At 37.7% G+C, this 21303-nt stretch overlaps 1 protein-coding gene across 47 annotated transcripts in view; it reads right to left on the reverse strand.

Annotated features, from left to right (window-relative positions):
• The window catches only part of CACNA1C (calcium voltage-gated channel subunit alpha1 C), a 475965-nt gene that overhangs the window by 395365 nt on the left and 59297 nt on the right, over positions 1-21303 (reverse strand). For all 47 annotated transcript variants that reach the window (XM_068660882.1, XM_068660757.1, XM_068660872.1 and 44 more), the window contains exons 2-3: positions 9684-10006; positions 6148-6252 (exon numbers count right to left, since the gene is read on the reverse strand). In XM_068660882.1, coding sequence (XP_068516983.1) covers positions 6148-6252; positions 9684-10006 — 428 coding nt within the window. The remainder of the gene's footprint in view (positions 1-6147; positions 6253-9683; positions 10007-21303) is intronic.

The raw sequence follows: 21303 nt of genomic DNA on the forward strand, positions 1-21303 counted from the left end.
CACTGGTATAAAGAGAAGCAGAAGACTGGGATTTGACTGAGATGCGGAGAAGTTCAGAAGGAAGCATTTTTTGAAAAAAAAAAAGCACTAGAAAGAGCCCCTTTTACAAAGATGCAGAAGTCCTTCAGTCCCTTCCAGACCCTGGAATAGAACCAGGCATTCCTCTGCTGTGTGCAAACATCTCTGAATCCTGCAAAAGTTTTCCCAATTAGTTTTTCACCTGGTCCACATCGAATAACCTCTCACTACTGCCAATTACCACTCAAGTGGCAGAGGTCTTCCCAGGGAATCCAACAATTTTAGCCCTGCTAATAACACATAGAGGTGTTAATCTCTGCTTTACTAGATTCTTCCTCTCAAAGCCTAGGAAATTACACTACCATGTTAGGAATGATAAAAAGACTGTATATTTAAACATTCAGAAGAGGTCCCCTCAAATAATTCATCACACAAGATGAAATTGTGATGACGCAGTCCTACACACTTCATAGAAATTAAGATTTGCTGCACCCAGTGCAAAAGAAATGAGGGTTCTGTCCTACCTTTCACCCATCCTTTTTGATTAGAGGCCATGGGCTCAGAACAGATTGCTACAGATTTTATTCTTGTCTTGACAGTCTTTCTACAACATTCCTCATAACAGTCTGGATGATGTAAGGCACTGACTAATTACATTCACTGTGGAAGCCGTAACCGACTCACTTTACAGATGGGAAAGCTGAGACCACAATTTACCCAAGGCCATACAGTTTGCTAATACCAGAACCAGCAGATGGGCTTGAATGTCTTCCTCTCAACATTCAGTGCTTATTCTTCCACACCGTGTTCATTGCTGCTAGGGATGCTGAGCTGAGATGACCTCCCCCTGCCAAAGGCAGGAATTCTGAGGACTCTTCGCAATGTTGAACCTAAATTCCTTTGTATTCAGCTTCCTTAGCATCATACACAACAACAATTCTCAATCTTTTGAGAGCAAGTCCTCAATGATTTTTTGAATTTCTTATCTTCTCCTCACTCCAGTCCCTTTCCACACTCCTCAAGTCCTCCCTTCCAGCTTCTGTTGCTTGCTTCTCACTTTTCAAATTACATAGCATCCTCCAGCTGTAGTAGCACTGGCATGGGGCCCAAGCTAATAAACCTATCAGAGCTTATTAACTTGGTAGCCAGTCTAACCCATCCTGCACCTCACCTCTAATGTGAACGTATCTCATAACTGTACAGTACTATACTTTTTATTACTCTACAGTCCTATACTATTACTATACTATATATTACTATCACTCACTGGTTGGGAACTGTCACAGAGGAAGATTATAGCAATGACAGAAGAGAACCAAAAGCTTTTGAGTAGTATTCTTCCTTATCTTTATCCAGATAAAACATCCCTTCTTTTCTTGACCCCTCACCTCCATTTTGCTGTCTAACACTTTCTGATTTTGCACAAGAGAAATGGTTACAAGCAAACCGCTCCATATACTGACTTCAGAACTCATCGATACAGAAAACGATGAAGTTTGTTATGCCATTATGTTTGTTATATTAACTACAAATACAAGAGCCACATGCACATCTACTGTGCCAGTCTGTTTCAAATCCAAAAAGATTTAAAAACTTTTTTTTTTATTTTTGTACAGGAATAGCCCACTCAACTGGATGCTACCATAGTCACCAAAGCAGCCACAGCTCCCTGGAAGGCAAGTGCCCTTCCATAGGCAGGCATTCACTCAAACACCTGCTGGCACAAATGCTGACAAACAAGCACAAATCCCATCTTCCCTTTCACAAGGTCCTATTTTGGGTTTAACAAATTAGTCTGAAGGTGACATCCTATTATAAGCTGACATAAAAATGCAGATCTTTTTTTAAACTTAGCTATTGTACAACAGGATTTCCTTCCTGTAATAAGGATAAGGGAAAGTAGAGCTATCAAAACCACACAAGGAATTTTCTCCTGTTATTTATCCAATGTATAAACAACTGACTGAATTGCCTTCCATGGAACGTGCTGTAAACCTTGGTTTTAACCTCATTATGTTATCGCCATGCTGTGACATTGACCAGGCTTGTGCCATTTGCGATTGCCAGTAAAGTGACAGAGGCATTTTCCTCTCAGCTTCCTATCTCAGGCAGTCTATAGTTTTATTCCTAAATGTACATTATCTCTGTTCTAATGCATAATTGCAGGGATAACAAGCAGAAAGCCTCCATATCTGTTACAGCCTCTCATGCAGGCTAGCTTCAATTCCCCTCCAACTAGCTCCAATTTTTCTGACTGCATCAAGAGAATACAAAATTGTTCTTTGCACAGGGTCATGCATGAGCTTTTGCTACTTGCAAATTTAAGCAAAACCTCAGCAGAGTTCAGTAATACCAAAACAACATTGCACCTAATACAACTCCCCTCCATTTCTGCAAGTTTAATAGTTTTCCAGACAACACATTGTAGAAGTAAAACCAAAAACTGCTGAAGCCAATTTCAAGCTTTTGTTATTACTACATGATATCATTCTAACATATTTCTTAAAGCAAGTGGCAGAAATAACTCCAGTAAGCACAAAAATGCAAAATCTGGGTTTTAGCATACGTATGCGCATCTTGAAAATGAGAGTCTAAACTACCAGCCCTAAACTTGATATAAGCAGCTTGAAAATTTATAGGAATTCTTATGGAAAGTCAGATTGCAAAAGAACAGTCAGTGTGTGTATGGTTTTTTGGCCTAAACTTCTAATGCATTATAGTTAATCACAATTCCTCACTAACACAAAAGACAAGGGATTATTTATTGGAAACTTCTGTATTTAGTTCCAATGCTTATGTAAGTTACTATGGCACAGTAACAAATAGGTCTTGCATCTAAAGACAAGGCTTATGCAAATGGAGTTATGAACCTATATTATTGTTTTTTTTGTACACATGAATGAGGTATATGTCTCTTCAAGACTCCTATGGAAGACATACAGCAATAAGTATGCCCCATTGAACCAATGGCTGATAACATCCATGAAACTGACAAAGATTATAGTTATTCATCAAAACTTTACTTCGTTATAATTTTTCTCCTTTTACACAAAGAAAACAAAGCATTCAGTTCAGAATCTCTCTTCTCTGACCACCCTTTACTCAATGAGCTTATTCAAAATGACTTTTTTTTTTTTTTTTTTTAAACCTCAGACCTGAAAGAAAACATTGTTTGAAAAGTTATGATGAACCCTTAGAAGAGGAACTTTTGGGCTCAAAAGGGAAAAGTGTCAGTTTATTGGAAAAGTGTTGTTCTGTCACATTCAGATCTCGTAAAACAGTTACTACCCAGCATATACTTCCTGTAGATGGTTCCTCTGTGTCTTAGAAAGTTAGGGATAGCTCAGGAAACCAGGGATGTGGGAATTTCTGTGGTGGCTTTATTGCTTAAGAATTAAATTGTAAAATGGAAGTGAAACAACTTCTTACACAAGTGCAAGTTTTTTCTGGGCCACTACATGTTCTGTCAAACTCATGTTTCTGCACAAGACACACATGCGCACGCTATTAACTCTAATGCATGCATTGCAGACACACTCCATTTCTGTTTCAGATTAAAGCCTTTAGAGCTCTAGACTTCATGGCTACAAAATACCAAAAAACATCTGATTGCAAAATACATGCTCACAGGTAGAAAAAAATAGTCACGCAACTTTTGTAAAAGCACCAACTTTTTCAAGAAATTATCACCAACCCCAGCTTCCTTCTAGTCTGTTCCATGTGTAGTTTGGCTACATCAGAGTAAGGCCTCTCTCTTCTGCAGTTCTTGCCATCTAAAATAGCTTTCCTTTCAGTCTGAGTTTCATCTATTCTTTCATCTCATTGCAAGACTTTTTTTTAATAATAATAAAAAAAAAGAAACAACAAAACAACAACTTTATCACATCCACTTGCCTCCGCTTTCCCTCCTTATTGCTCAGTACTTTACTCACTGATCACTATGCAATCCTGTGAACAGTTTGGTAATGCAGTAAATGATATACTCAAAAACTTTACTTCCTGACAGCAGGATATACCTGCCAATACATATAACACCCTGAGGAAAAAAACAAATAAAATAAGGGCTGGGACTAACAGGAGATAATGCTGAATTGACTTCAGTGGAACATGAAGCATAATTCAATGTCCTGGACAAACCATCTTGTTATCTGCACCTTTTTCAAATCACAGGACCAAAGGCTAGTGGGCAGTCAGATCTCTAGGGTTAGATCTATAATGTAGAAAAGAGTCTTAATTCCACTAGTGCAAACCCCTCCTAGGCCAGTTGATATTAAGTACCCCATTTACCATTTTTAATCACTTTTTCATTGAGATCCAAAGAACAAAATGCAGCTGAAGAGAGCCCCCATTTCACTTTCTTATCCTCTTACTTCTATGAAACAGGTAGACAGATATCTAAGATAACCATGCCTCCTCATCCTCAAACCCATTACACTTCTAAAGTCTCCTGAGACTGTAAATTTAGCTGTTTTGGTTTTGTTTGTTTTTAAATCTAACTCACAACTAACATGGATGTTTTGATGGATTGACCAAATGACATAAAAGATGCAAAAGATGCCTTGGAAAACAGATTCAGAGTAGCAACTCAGCTCACAAATTGCATATATTTTCTAGTAATAGAGAAGTTTCAGTATAACTCATTCAATTATGAAGTTATTTGAACATACTTCCAACCTAGTATTAGTTAGCAGTCACTGAGATAAGGTAATACCCACACCCAATTAAACTCAAGACAAATTAGAGCTCCCCTAAACTTCAACTCGGTTTCATTTTTCTCTTTCAACCTTGTATGACAGAATGTGCAACAATCAACATATTATCTTCGTATAGCCAGAGGATCAAATGAAACTGTGTTTTTATTAAAATATACTAATTTCTGAGAGATGCCATGCTGAGGTGTTCTAAACATACACACCATGGTTCATCATTGTTAAACAGTGTCAAACTAGCAAAGAGATGGCAGCAAAAAAGAAACAACAAACCACAAATTCTCTTTATAAAAAAGATAGTATGGGTGTGAAATTAAATGTAAATATAGAGAATATTTAAAAAGTTAACAATTCTTATCTCCTCTTGCTACTGTTTTTAAACACCTTTACAAAGTTACAGTGGAAAAGCACTACACTTAAAAAAAAAAAAAAAAAAAAAAGTTCCAAAGAAGTCCTGAAGTTTGCAATTTCCTTTATGCAAGTTCAAGAGATATATAATCAGATTACTTTCTTACAGAGAACAGCATAGATCATTTCAATTATAATGTCTGTCAGCCACCCCGACTATCCCTACATTGGAAGTATGGCTCTTATTCCCTTCTCTGTTGCTCTAAAAATTCTAATGCCTAGATACATTTTCAATCAGGAAATAGCATCCCAACTCTTAAACCCTGGGAATAAGCTTTCATTATGATCCAACCACGCAAGTAGGAGATTTGTCCACGTGTTTTGGGGGAAGAAAAATGTCTTCTGCTAATTCAGTGAATAGCATTTCAGAACTGTTTTGCATTGTGCCCTTACTGAACAGAATTATTTGCTATGACTTCACACTATGCCAAAAGCAAACGTTCTCTCCCCTTTATCTGTGGTAAATATACTATGCTCTGTCCTAAAGTACCAGTATTAGCATCTGTGGTGACAAGAAAAACTATATTTCCCAACAAGAAGAAAAAAAAACATTCAACAAGACGTGTATCAGTGTGAAATGCCAGCATTAACACACTTCCCAGAAATTAGTCATCAGGCTGTGCTCCCTTGCATCACCTGACAGGAGAACCGTATCAATTTCACAACAGCACTTTGTAAAACAAAAACACGATATAATCCGTAATTAAAGGATTTCTTCCACAAACACCTGCAGTTTTAACTTACCAAGCACTTTTGCAACATGCAGGAATTCGCTAGCCAAAACATCACGCACAGCACCCGCGCGGTTTTTGGAACAATCTTTTCTAAATCCAGCTCAACTGAAACAGGTGCTCACATGAATAGAGGAGACTGAGCACTCAAAACCAAATTTTACTTCATTATGTTATCATCTTTGGTGGATATATTTACATTCTGTAACTTCAACAGTCTCTCTGGTGACTTCTAAAAAGTACTTTCAAAGTAATGAGATTAGACACCATCAAGGACTTACCAGATTGGAATTGGTGGCATTGGAATCATCTTCTGGAAAGGGGATATAGATAGCTAAGGCCACACAATTGGCAAAAATAGTCAGTAAAATAATTATTTCAAATGGTCTGAGGAACGGAGTTAAGGAAATTGTTCTGAAATGTGCACACAAATAAAAAAAAAAAATAAAAGACATAAGAATTCTGTTTAAAGAAAACATTCCAAGCCCCTTATATTCTGAAAAGAAACATATGCCTTTTTAAGTGCTTTTAGTTGCTCCCAGCCAAGAATCTTCCTAATATGTCAAAAGCAGTGTAGGCCAGTCGCGTGCCAGAGTAAACACAGATTTCTTAAAAGTTTTTTCTTCTTTTATTTATTTAGATAGCATTTTCCTTATTTTCCTTCAAGTGTGGCTGTACTATTTTTAATAACAGAAGCCTGTTCTGGAAGGACCATCATCTGTCCTCTTACAATTAGTTTCTCTGTGTCTTTTCCATCTGCGTTTTCAAACCTTGAAGTAATTTTTAATAGAAGCTTACACTTTTTTCATACTCTCTCATATCTCAAAGTTAAATGCAAGGGCCCAAAAATACATGTACACATTCTGCTAGAAGATATTTAAATAATAAAACTTAAGGGGATAAAATGGGTTTTATCCAAAGTGTGCTTATATTGTTCATAGCCACATATTATTATTTTTTTTTCTTAAATTATTTGAGGTAGTACTTCTTTTTCTTGTGTTTGTATCCTGTCATCAACCTCCTTCAGGAGAGGAAAAAAAAAAAAAACAACAACCCCTGAAAATCAAAAACAATATTTGAGATATGCAACAAACCAACCCTGTACAACCTCTGCTGTCCCACTGTCTATGGAAAAATCAAAGGACGTTTTTGTACTGACTTCAGTTTGCTGGCACTGTATTTTTTTATTTTTTTATTTTTTTGTGTGTGTGTGGACTTCTTAACCTTAGTAGCTGTGAAGTATCTCCAGTCAGACTAGAGACCAAATTTACAGTCTGTCTATATTTACTTGCCTGCAAGAATATCCTGTAGGCTAGCTCTGGGATAACTCACCAGTACTCTGGAGGGGAATGAAAAGCAGGAGAGGACAAGGAGAAAGCCAGGTAGTGCACTCCATGACACAGAGTGTGTTTGAGCATGAGTTTATCTACCACGGGACTGGTTTTGCAGCATTGCCAAATGTCAACAGAGTATGCATGCTTCTGGTCAGCAGACTACCATTCTCAGCAGGTTTTAGCAAGAATGAACCGGAGATCAGGATGTCCAGCAGCCTGAACTGCAAGATACAGACAAACCCCAGGCACCTGACCTCTGCTCAGATACATTCTGTATTTCACAAGTGGAAGAGCCAAAGGCTTCCAAAACCTACTGAACTACCCTGCTTAAGCCTATGAATTCTATGAGATATACGATAACAAGGAGGAAGACAACAAGTAGGATCCTTTCTAGAAGGAGATTAATTCAATATGTCATTGTGGCAATTATGGCCTGTAGTCAAATAAGAAGCCAGAACAAATAAAAGGATAATGTGACAACTACACAGACAGTCTTGGGAAATTCCAGGCAACCTAAGAGATCTGCAGATCTGGGTAGATACATTAGAGGTGAAATCAATGGGATTTCTCATGTACCTCAGGTTCAATACATAGTACTTACTGCATAAAGACTTCAATGTCCATAGGCTTTCTTTTTCTTAATTGCCTTTTGCCTACATTTTTTTTCTCCTTACAGGAATATTATCCATAAGCTTATTACTCTTTATGCATTTGTGTTTATTTTTCATTTCTAGTCTCTTTATACATTGTAAAAATACAGTGATATAAAAACTGTAAGTGCACTGCAAATCCAGCAGAATAAAAACATATTTTGCAAAGATTTACCTGTGTAATTACTTCATTTCACTTTTTCTTACATGCAATTGTGCTTTCAGGCTCTTAACACTATAATGTTTGGGTATGAAACACCATAGAAGTGCCATTTGATATTTAATATCTACTGTGCTTAGATTTCAGAGGTTCAGAAAATTAAGCTAAGTTTTTCTCAGTAATTTTCAGCAATTAGGAAAAGTCTGTGTACAGAATAAAATTAAATCTTATCACGGCTCTTTGATATTTTTATTTGTCATTGAAGTGCTTCATGTTTATAAATACTGTACATCCAATGAGAGGTTCTGATGAAAAAATATTTCCACCAACTCACCTAAAACCAAACAAACAAAAAAATGCAAGCGTCAGCATCTTTGGATTGCTTTAATCACATTGTTTGGCCCTCCTCTTGATCTCAGCAGTGCTGTATCCTGGTTTACAACACATCATTCCCATCGTTCATTGCTGATCTTATTCATTTATCAAATGTCACTCCGCTCTTTCTCTAAAGACATGGTTACTGGGGTGCTGGCAAGTAAACCAATATTCAGCTTCATCCTGTTAGTCATCATCCATCATCTTATGCTTAAAGTATGAGAGCTATGCCAAAAGGGATGAACGGTAGCAACCTTAATCAAGGGGATTAAAAATTAGCATCAGAAGAAAGGAATAGGCAGACGGGAACTTTAAGGATGTCTAACAATTGACAAGAGTATTTTTAACAAGTTGTTCTGAAAAAAGATATCGATGTCAGTGAGACCTAATATGATCATATTCTGCTTACATCTTTATAATGTCCCACCAGATCCCCAAAGGAACAATATTATCACATTGTCTTAAATGGCTTTTTAAATTAGTATTTATATATTTTTTTTTAACATATTAACTACTGCTGAGTTCTGTACAGCCTTTCCCTGAAGTGGTCATCTACCCCTAACAATACTTTTCCATTTACTGAAGAACCCCATTAGCTTGTGATTTACTGATGATTACGGTTCAGGGTCAGTCTTGGTTTCTCTTTGGGGAGGCAAGGGAGGTATATTTTTATTTCAGTTTGTGAATTTTCTGTGAAATACAAATTCCAGCTTTTGTTGATCAGCCTTGGCTGACTAAAAAGACTTTGCTCCTTCCACACAATGAAGCCAACAGCCAAACTCTCATTGACTTTCCAGGAAAGCAGCACTGACCCTTGCCTTCTGCAGTTCTGTGTCAGTGGTTATCATCCATCATCTGTGACAGTCTGTCTCTTGATCAGCCTACTAGATCTGGCCTCATACTGCATTTGAGCATGTGGCAGGATTACTTTAGCTATTTTTCTTTTTCACTACTTTCTACTTCCCTACTTCCTAGTTTAACTGGCTTCAGATACCTCACATATCTCCCACTGATTTAAGCTACAGGTACATGTTTTTAGAAGAGTAGAATTCAGCCCCTAACCATTATCATTTAAGCTTCTGGCAGTTTCATACACATGGGTATGGTTACAGCTTCAGTCCAAAATGTTTTTTCCCCAGCATAAATAATCTCAGTTAAAATACCAGATACTACTCATATACCTTACATTCCCAGTGGTGCCTTTCCACTTAATGTATTGATTTCCTCATACTTATGAGTAGCACCTGACACACACTAACAAGTTGCTGTTTTTCCAAATAAGAACATCAAAAAGGATATTTCCATTCGACGATGCTGATGCATGCCCTCCGGATGGGATTTTTCAGTGTTAAACACAGCAGTGCCCGGGGAGGACGTGTAGCTGTGGTGGTACCCTGTTTTTTCTGTTTCCCGTACTGCTGCCGTTTTCTCTGCGTGGAGCTAGCTGTGGATATTGTTGCATTGCCAGCACTACCCATCAATTTGGCTTGCCTGGCAGCATCAATTGCAGCTTGCCAGGACAGAGCTGCCCCTGGAGTAGGGATATGCTCTGGGGCAAGCCCTGCAGCTGCATTGGCATTCATGTTGGCATGAGCTGGACGGGGACTCCCATAGTTGGAACCTGTGAAAGGAGAGGAGAAAAAAATTGTGATGATTTTTTTTTAAACTGCAGAAAAGATAAAGGTGCTTTTTTTGTTTGTTTTGTTTTTTAAATCATAAGTACCAGTAAAATCAAACTCTGAGGTTAAGGATAAGTGTGGGTTATCCACTTACTAGGAGCTCGCTCCTCCAATTCAAGCTCCCCATTTTAAAGAGCTACAGCTGTGTAGTCATTCATCTCGCAAGTCTCCCAACAAGACCCAATGGGCACTGCTGTTCAAGTGCCTCCAATCAATACACCCTCCAGAGCTTCAACAGAAAAGAAATCGTCTCTCTTTTCATTTTTTAACCATACTTTCTGCAAGTTAGATTGTTTGAAAGCTCAAAAGGTGAGGCTAGTTCTCATCACTACCACGCAGGCATTGAGCACTCTGCTATTTGATACATGGCAAAGAAGCCAAATGATACTCTCAAATCTATCATGAAAAACGTTATGTTTTCAATATTACTTTAAGATAAAGTGAAATTTCAACAATGAAATTGTCTCTGCAAACAGTGCATATGTATAAGCCTGACTAGAAGGAACACTGAAGCAGTAACTGAAACACAAAGGCAGGGTTCACAGCTTCTATGTCCTAAAAGGATGCTGTACATATAGCTTAGACCAACCAACATACGTTTAAAGACTGGAACTAATTCCTTGTCCTGAAAACTGATTTTAAGATAGCTGGACTATTGAAAAATCAATAGAATAACACTCACTTCAAAAGCATGTATTGACTCTTGTTATTCTTACGCTGTGACCTGGCAGCCCCATGTATTGCACCTCTTTTGGCTGAAACTGAAAAATCATATGCTTTCTCTCAATATTAATAACAGAATATATATGTCAGCTGATGTGTATGATACGTCAAAGGCCTTAACAGTACAATAAATTAAAAGCACCTTCTCAAGCTACAGCAATTATTCCATTATTTCAGTAAAGACAGTTATTAAGCCACCTGTGCCTCTTCAATGAGAATGTTTCCCTTGCCTCTGATCAGAAGAGACTACACTTCAGAAAAGTGCACATGGACAGAATGAATAGTAGAAAGCCAGGGAAGGAGTTAGACACCTTTTCTTTCAAAGTAATTCAAAGTCTACTATTGACTGTGTTCGACTTTAGATTAACGTAGAAACATGGTGCCATCAGATAGATCAGATGGGCTCCTATAGACCACTGGACAAAGCAAACAGATGAATACATGACTATCTGCTTTCCTTAAACTCTTGGATGAAAGATGATCAAAACCAGGGGAACAAGCACAATGCTTCAAGGTCTTGAAATAAAATAATTACCCAAGAAGAATATTTTATAGCCAGATGTGCAATGCCAAGAAATCACAGCAATGACTGCATTAGAAATGAATTAAAGCAGGTAAGATAAATATAAATAGATTGACAACCACAGTGCTACAAGAGATTTCCCTACCCAGAAAGCATGCAAGATCTTGAAGTTCATCTCACTGAATTGCAAGGAAGGAAATGATAGAGTCAGATGTTATTTTATGTTAGGCACTGCCTTGAGATTTGCAGGCTGTCAAAGTTTCACTGCATAGCGGGAAAATCGAGAGCTTGTCTCTGTCACCGAAAAGCCTCCTAGCTGCAAACCAGCCAAAGGAAGCTGGTGAATAATATGACTGATATGTGAAAGAGAAAGCTGAAAGAAGCAAGAAATGGGAAATAGTTAATTCAAAATTTCTCAGATTTTGAAACTGAAGAAAAATAGCTTTAAGAATCACACGGACTAAGCAGATTTCTTAGATGAAGCAGGCAATCAACTGGCAGACAAACTTAGTTAGTTTTCTAAGACTAAGCAAATTGTACAGAGCACTGCTCCTAGGATACATATTTTTTTTCCAGACTAGTTCCAGATGCAGTTTTCCTCTTTAGCATCCATTTGACCTTCCTAGCCTGAGGCAGGCTGGGAAGAAATAAATGGAAAATTACTCTAATTATTCTCCTAACTCCGGCTCTTCTTTAATACTAACCCATTAGAGCAGATAAGAAAGATGCCTGTATTTTCCAGTAAAAGTAAGCTTGCTGATCCATAGTCACTGTGTTCTTATCATGCTGACTAGACCATGTGGTCCTGAAAATAAACAGCTGCTGTATCTTAATGAAGAGGTTTTTGCAAGTTGGGAACGTGTTAAGCTTCTCCATTACTATTGCTTATTAGTTAGGTTTCACATGAGGATACAGGTCTATGCATTTTGACTTTGATGTGCCAGCAAAGTTAAGGATACAGCTTCTGGTGGTTCCGTTACTTTTGCTTCTACCACAGTCACTAGTCCCATAATAAAGTGCTTTATCTCAAATTAACTTCAAAAGATGAGCCAGTAATGACAGATTTATATCAACAAATATTATAAATATTGATTACTGATAAAGATCTGTCTGTTTTATGAAGCTCAGAGGCTACAGACTATCTGTACTAAATAACTAACGGCAGTGACAAATGACTTGATCTACAGGCAGTTTAGAGAAATGGATTAAATTAAAAAGAGTGAAGCTCACACAGCTCCACAGAAAGTACATTGAAGAACTGAGCAAAATACTTTCAAGGACAGCATAGCCAAACTTGCAGGGAGAAAACACCACAAAACTGTAGTGCAGCTGTAACTTGAGAGCTGCACTTACTGGAACTGCTATTTTCATTTTGCAATGTAGCAGTTAAAATACTTCATTCTGTTTCTCCACAACAAATAAAGTTTCCGTATACCTAAATCACTTTAATCACATTTATTTATGCAGTTATGAAGCTGGAAGTTGACCAGAAATGGGAAGTGGAGATTCAGCCCCCACCCAAATGGAGTAACTCACTAAGCACTGGGATATGCAACATCACCACCCTGCTAATCCCTAGCACCCTTTAGCAAGAATTTGTGCTGTTGACTGTGTCCAGCTGGTGCACAAAACTCTTCCCTCTCATGTATTTCTGTTATGGATCATTAATTTAAATGTTTGAATATTAATTAAACAGAAAAGTCCACATAAATGAACAAATTAGATTCCAAGGTCTTTGGTATAGACTTGAATTTCTGCAAAGACTTAGAACCATTTCAAATATCAAAGTAACAGAAATACAGCATTCAAAATCAGAATTAAGTCAGAAAAACAACAGATAAGGTTGCCATACAACAAGAAATGAACCATGTTCCACAACATGCCTGACACTGTAAGCCTACAACTAAATAATCAAAAGGGTGCATAGTGATGACCATTAAAGCCTTTAAGTGCCATTTGCATTCTAGTAATGTACATCTGTCATGCCACCTATTAATTAACAGCAGCATTTAAAGAAATAAAAAATCTAAGCAGTGACCATTCTGAATGAGAAGTGGTAAAGTTAACGGCATGATGGAATTGCAACTTGTAAATTTGTTGAATTTATCTATTTAACCACACATTTATTATAGAGAAACTTGTGCTTAGATTAATTCTTCAAAAGAAAATACAGCAGTGCCAGTGTGGGGCTTCGCTGTTTTTCCCCTGTCCCTCCATCGCTAGAAACAGCAGAATCCTAAAAATGCAAACCTCGAAACAATGATGTTGCACAATTGTGTTTTTCCACAAAGCAGAGGGAAAATGAGTACAGTAAAATAAAAAATTGGTTAAATCAATACCTTAGCTGAACACCAAGAACAATCATACGCAATGTAGGAAAATGGTAGCACTACAAAGATCATGTAAGGTAAACTCAAGCACACAGGGAAAATGTTTACGAGACTGAGGTAAGAGGTGCTGAACAAGGAACATGAAAAACAAAACTACCATATGTTATCATCTGTTAATAATTCAAAGAACATGGAAAACATTTATCCATTAACCAGTGGAGACAGAGAGCATTCAAGAGATGATGTCAATAAGGCTTAAGTGTTATATGTCCTTTTTGCATCAATTTTCACTAAAGAAAAAGACTGCTCAAGTGCTGGTGACTAGCACAATAATTTTCAAAATGAAACAGGTATAATTTCCACCTGTAAAGGGAAAGAATAAGTTTAGAAAGTGCTTAGATAAGTAGGATGCTAGCTGAAAGCCTGTACATTAGGTACAGCATCCTAAAATATTTAAGAAGATTTCTGAAATAATCTCAAAGCTGTTATCTGCAGTTTTCATCTCAGAGTACAGGAGAGATCTGAGAAATGGTAAACGTCAACCCCATTTGAAAAAAAGTGGGGAAGGAGCAGAAATGTATATTCAGTTGAGCTTCGGTATCCAGAAATAAATAATACAGAATAAGTAAAAAGTGTTAGCAAGTGCCTGGAGGACAAGGAAAAAAAAAAAGAAAAAAAAAACCAGCAGCAGACATGCATCTGTCATGAATACACATTAATTTTCACATTGCGTAAAAGGAAACTAACTCCTTCCACAACAGTGCAACAGAATTCACAGGCATGACAGAAGCAGAAGTTGCCACATCTCATGACTTTATTAATACTTTCATAAGCTCTTGTATAACAATTTGACAAGGATGCTAGGAACATATGAATAAGAAAAAAAAAAAAAAAAAAAAAGAAATGCTACAGTACAAGTACAATGACCATACAGTGGGTGCCTGAGAACAGTTACCAATGGTACATAGTCTAATTTGGAGGATGTCATATGGAGATACTCAAATGCCTGCCCTGGATCTAATCCTGTTCAATGTCTTCATTAATGATCTGGATGATGAAATAGTGAATAGTGTTATTAAATGTGTATGTAACTGTGAAGCTGGGAGGTACAGCAAATACACAGAAGGACAGAGTTTGAATTCAAAATAAGCTTCATGAATTGGAGAGTCTTAAAAATAGCATAGAGTTCAGCAGGGAAAAACTTAGTGCATTTAAGCGAAATGAATCATCTACCCAAATTACTTTCAGAAGGGCCTTGGGGGTTATAGCGGTTGCCCAACAGAACAGGAGTTGATACTGTCATACTGCTTTCTCGCCACAAAATGCAAACATCTCAGCGTAGTACATATAAGCAGGTATACAATCTATGCAACACAAGTGATCCTTCTCTTCCTGTGCTCAGCACTGGCAGGGCATCAGCTGAAATTTGGTGGGCAGCTTCAGGTTCTACACTTCAGGAAGGATGTGACTCAGTTCAGGCTGTCTAGAAGAGAGCAATGAGATCAACCAAAGAACAACCAAAATATGAACTCTAAGGCAAAGCGACGGAAATGAGAATGCCAGAACTTGGACTGATGGAGAAGAGGACCTGGTAAGTTAAATATTATATATAATACACATATGTATGAAAATACTTTTAAAAGCATACATATGTTGTTTCAAAAAAACAGAAGGGGAATAATCTATCACTATACTCACAGTGAGTTTTCTTGCTTAAGAAGCAATGGCTTTTACAACGAGAAAAAAAAAATGAGGATTAGGAAAAAAATTACTAACAATAGTAACAATACCATCTATGTATTGATCTCCCGGATTGCTGGTAGTACCTCCCACACTCTAGGTCTTTTAAACCAGGCCAGCCATTCCTCTGGCATCATATACATGAGTCAAGATTTGTAGTGAGTAGTCATTTCTCCTGTTAGACTTACACAAATTTGACTGAAGGGCCTTTGCACAGAAATTTAGAGGTAGAACCCTGGAACTTCATTTCTTTGGTTTTAAGACCTCACTCTGCAAACATATTTTTCTAAAATTCTTTCAACATCTCAGGACAATAACTAGCCATACATAAAGCTTAAAATCCTGGAGTGAAACCCAACTTATTTGTATGAAAAAAATAGCCTTTTCCAGAAAATTAAATCATTAAACTGTCTATTGACTTTCCTTAAAATTTCAAAATTTCAACTGGTTGACGCAAGAAAACACACACACACATAAAATTCAATGCTCCTACAGGATGATTTGGATATTTTGCCTTCTTTGCCACTGGAGGGGGGAAAAAAAAAAAAAAAAAAAAAAAAGGAGAGAGAGAGTACACCTTTGGAAGTAATTTTGAAGTAGCAATAGCAAATACAGTAAAAGCTGAATTGCAATTTTAACTATGGCTCTTGCTACAACAGACTTTATAATATATACATACACTTTTAAACATCACGTCAGACTAAAATTCTGCGTGTAGTAGTTAGCCCAGATAAGAGAGTTAAAGAATTTTTGCTGTAAATTGTTTTGGAGTTTCAGAACACACACAAAGGATACATGATTTAAGACAGTTCATTCACTGTATTTGAGACTAAACATTTTTTAAAATCTAAACAAAAGATCTTATTCAAGAACCATACTTCATTTGCAACTAGATCTTTGTTTTCCTTTATCTCCCCCCTCCAAACTGAGCTTTCTTTTTGCTGCACACCATTAATGTAAAAAAGATGCTGTGAGCTACCAGCAGTGTGAAAAAACAAGTCCATCTCAATGAAGAGAGCAAGTGCACAAGCTTCTTTCACGTCAAGTAATGAATGCTTCTAGGTTAAATATTTACACTTGGAAAATTAACTGGGGATTCTGCACAGTAAATTTTTATAGCTTTGCCAACTTTATTTAGATTATGAATTTTCTAAGAAAGGGACAGACGTTTATTCTACATTGGTAAAACATCCAGCACAATGGATTTCCAGGTTGAGAATAAGCAATAATAACTCTATCAATGTCAGATTAATCTTAGGACAACTCTTCCCTCTAAGTTCACCCCATATACATTCTTTCCATGTGAACATATCTCGTTTCACTAGAGTTTATTGGAAACCCTCTGCCCTCCTGATAAGATCTTTACTCCATATGCACTCTCTTAGACATGCAAAAGATCTGGGCACTGGAACAGAGATTTCTGTGATTTGCCCTCCAAGCACTGTGAGCTCCAAGATTACTCTAATGCAGATGTGTGTGCACAATGACCAAACTGTTCCTTCTGGTATACAGCTTGTTTGCACTAGGAAATAATTAACTCAGGTGAGGCCCAGGAGAGCCCAGAGCACAGTATTCTTTGACACCACAGTAATCATCAGGCCTTTATGCAGCTAGTTGTGCTATCTGGACAATACCCACCACTCTGAAAGAGGCTGGACAGACTTGAACAAAATCTAACAGATTTGAATGAAAGTATTTTGAGAGCCAAGCTCAGCCTTATAAGATAAATATATGTCTAGTAAAACTGATCAGACACTTGCAAGGCTCTTCCAGTATCGTTTCCCTGTATGATACAATTTGCCATCTTGCGATAAGAAAAGGATGGAGAAAACACAGAAACAGGAATAGTGTTAATTAAAGGACATGATCCAGTACAACCATAGTATTTTTTCCACGAGTACAAAACAATGTATTTTTAGTTTTTAATTACAACTTCTATCCACATTTAAAAGAGGCAATCTATGCCTAATGATTAAACAATGAACAATTATTGCTATAAAAATCAGTATTTTATTCAGCAGAACAATGACCTGAAATAATATTTATTGTCTATCAGTCACAGAATCACCTAGGTTGGAAGAGACCTCCAAGATCACCAAGTCCAACCTCTGACCTAACACTAACGAGTCCTCCACTAAACCATATCACTAAGCTCTGCATCTAAACATCTTCTGAAGACCTCCAGGGATGGTGATTCAACCACTTCCCTGGACAGCCCATTCCAATGCCTAACAACCCTTTCAGTAAAGAAGCTTTTTCTAATATCTAAATGCTCCTATGTTGCTCCTATGGGAAGGCCCAGTCCCCCTGTCACTGGGTGTTTGAGGGGCCGGCCTGTTCCCCACATTGTTGCGGTGCCAGTGATACCGCCTATATCTGCCTGTGGGCTGGGCGCTAGAGGTCCTTTGGGCACTGGTGTCTCTTGTGCCGCTGGTGCTATCCCTCCACCCACGACACCTCTCCTTCTGGTCAGGTGCATTCCTTCTTGGTGCTTCACTGGACTGCATGGCTGTCCTTGCACACCAAGGAGGCCTGCAGCTCGCCTTGCTCTTCTAGTCTCCTTCCTGCCACACAAGCTGGCAGTCAGAGGGCCAAGATGCTCTGAGAATGGTGGGCTGGCTGCGGAGGGCCTGTTTTATAGGGCCCAGGGCAGTGGTAGCCACTGTGACCTCAGCAAGCCTCCGTGATGGAGTGGCCCACACAGTCAGTATGCTTCATTTGAAAAGTGAGCCTTTAATACACATGAGCTCAAAACCCCATGGTAGGATGTTCAAACATGAAGTAGGCAGAACCATCACCAGTCTTCCATTACTTACTTCAAAGAAAGCAATCATTATGTTGGAAAACACCTTCAAGATTATCAAGTCCAACCATCAACCTGACCCATCAAATCCCATCACTAAACTACATCCGTTAGTGCCACACCTACATGTCTTTAAGTACCTCCAGGGATGGGGACCCCACCACTTCCTTGAGCAGCCCATTCCAATGCCTGCCTGACCATCCACCCTCTCTGTGAAGAAATCCTTCCTAATGTCCAACTTAACCCTTTTTTGTTTGTTTGCTTGCTTTTTTTGTGTGTGTGTGTTTTTTTTTTTCTGAAATGAGACATGATCCTGTACTTGTTGTAAAAAATTTTGTTTGGTTGGTTTTTACTGACAAATATTTTTTTTTTTGCTTATTTGTTTTAACAGCTCAGTCAACTATAACAAATAATAGAATCCCCCTCATCCCCCCTGCTAACTATCAGGACAATAACAAGCTATCATCTGATTTCACCACACAAGTGTCCCTTCCTTTAATTCTCTAGTTTTATCTTTCTGTTCTGAAAGAAAACCAAAGCAACAGTCTCTTCTTCCTTCACTAAAGAGACACCTTGTCAAATTTTGCTCAGAATAATTTAGAAAGCCACAAGTTTGAAAACTTTTAGCACTCATACAAATCCATCTAGCTTCTTCTTTGCTCTTCTGTGACTGGATTCAAAGAGCATGAAAAGAATCAGAAGCAAGGGCCCTTTTTTAGGAGGAGGAAGAGGGGAAAAAAAAGCAAGGAGCTTACTAAATGTTAAACTACTTTCTTCTACCCCAAGGCAAGTGTCTAATATGAAGTCTGATAATTGATATAGATATCAAGAGAAACAGAGAAGTCCACAGAATAATTCAACTGGTTAAAAAATTCTAATTGAAGATAATTTTATTGGTTGGGGAAGGTCAATTTTCTTTGAAGGACTTACACTTTCTCGTAGCTTTTAAGCTATAGTAAACAAAATGCAAAGAAACCCACAAATAATCCTTTTTAGTTTCCTGATGCACACTTCTGGTAGAACCTAGATTAAGTTCTTTGAAATCAATCCAGGGAACATTTTCTTTTCCTTCAACTGTAGTTCACTCGTGAAACTAAAAAATAGCAATGGAAGACCAGTGACATAAAAATCTTTTTTTTTTTTTTTCTTTTAGACTAATACCGGTTTTATATTCATCTCAAACAAGTCTGAGCGAACCAATTAGCTACATGTTTGAAGGAATGGCAAGCAAGAACTTTTACACAAAACTGGAGTTCTGCTGTGATAATGCAATCTCCCACAGAATGCAAAATGCAAAGGCACTGATGGAATATAAATTAAAAGCCATGTTTTTCACCTATAGCAATTATATAGTACCTATCAGCACAAAACCTGTGCTAAACATACATACAATGTCATGGTAAATTTCTTGGAATGGCATACTATTTGGACAAACTTTAGGCACAGTTCCTCAAATAGGGGCATCAGAGTGAGCTTTCTTGCTTAAATGCCTCTTTTTGCACCATTCATCCAAAATAAAGCTACCACCATGAAAGATGTTGAGATCAAGTACATCTTCAGTAAAAATTTCCTTGACATCAGTAAAATTCCTCTGGAGATTAACTGTAACTCAGTAGAGTGGATTCTTCTGACAAACTTGTCAGCTTAACTGCTCGTCATTTTCTTATTGGTGAATAATGATTACTCTTCACTTAGCAAGTAATCTAAATATAACTGTTTTAAAAAGAAAGAAGGTTCTCATAGGTTTAAAATAGCTTTTACTGTATTAGATGGCATCCAAATTCTTTGTCTGAGAACACACAGTGGGGTAGCAATCAATACAGAAAACTGTTAACGTGATTTGCCTCACCCCACCCAAACCATTGGAAAAAAAGGGATCTTGTCTAAGCTCCCTCTGGGGTCAGTGCAGAGGACCATTCCTTCCACCCTTAAGACAGATGTCTGAAGTATAAGTGAAACCAGCCTCTGGAAGTACCAATCTTCTCATGTTGTACACAACTAATTGAAAATATAATTTTAATTGCACATCAAATTTAAGTGGATAAAATGAGATGAAATGACTCCCACATGTGTGGGGAGTTATACGCATGCACATGTGCTTGTGCATAAGGTACAGAGCAACTCTATTGTTGCTTTTCTGCAAAAGAGTATGCTAAATGTTGTTTTTATTATGGCTCAAAACATGTAACAGAGTCTGGAAAACACAAATATGTGACATCTAAATAATTCAAAGCCTGCTGTTTCAATGATTCTTCATCCTAGAAAAATCAATCTCAGTTCTTTATAAACTGATACCATTCTCAGTCCCAAAATAGCAGTCTCTTCCCAGTTGCATCAGGTAGATGAGTGCTAAAAAATACACATATAACCACAAAAAATAGGCCTATATAAAGATGTCTAAGCTATGAAGTATGAATTTCAATAAAGACCTAAATAAATAAATAAATAAAAGAAACACTTTCACATACAGAACTAAATGGAGATCAGCCCTGATAAACCATACACAGTGCAAATTCTTCTGGCTTTTCAGGTTGAGATTTTTACTTCCTCTTGTTGTTTATGGGGTCAGAATTCAGATGTGTAAAACCAAACAGCAGTCAGAGCTCATTGGAAAGGACTTGGCAAGTATGTAAAAGAAGAGCACATGTCTGACCTTCCTTCACATGGGAAGTACTCCCTGCCAGCCCTCTCTCGCAGTGGTAAAACCCACATCAGGAAGCCATTCATCCACATTATCATACAACAACTTGGGCTAAAAGGGACCTCTGAAGGCCATCTGGTCCATGCCCTGCCTCTTTTTTTGCCCCCTCATCTGAAGTGGGCAGATTTTGTCGGCCCCTGTGACAACCCATGACCGTACATTGCACTAGTACTGTCTCTGAGTCTGTGAGAAGGGTTGCAAGGGCTGAGAACACAGCAACCACCTGAACCAAAGGTACATGAATGAGCAAAGATTCATAATATGAATACTTACGAAGGACTCATAATATGAATTATCATAAGATAATATGGTACATACAATTGTGTCAAAGTATTTTTCTCCCAAAATAAAAGATAGGATCAATCCTTCTTGTATTCCTGTTTTATCCAGCTACCCAGTTTTCAAATTCACTTTCTATT

Source organism: Anas acuta, chromosome 1 (assembly GCF_963932015.1).
Source record: "Anas acuta chromosome 1, bAnaAcu1.1, whole genome shotgun sequence".
Lineage (NCBI taxonomy): Eukaryota > Metazoa > Chordata > Aves > Anseriformes > Anatidae > Anas > Anas acuta.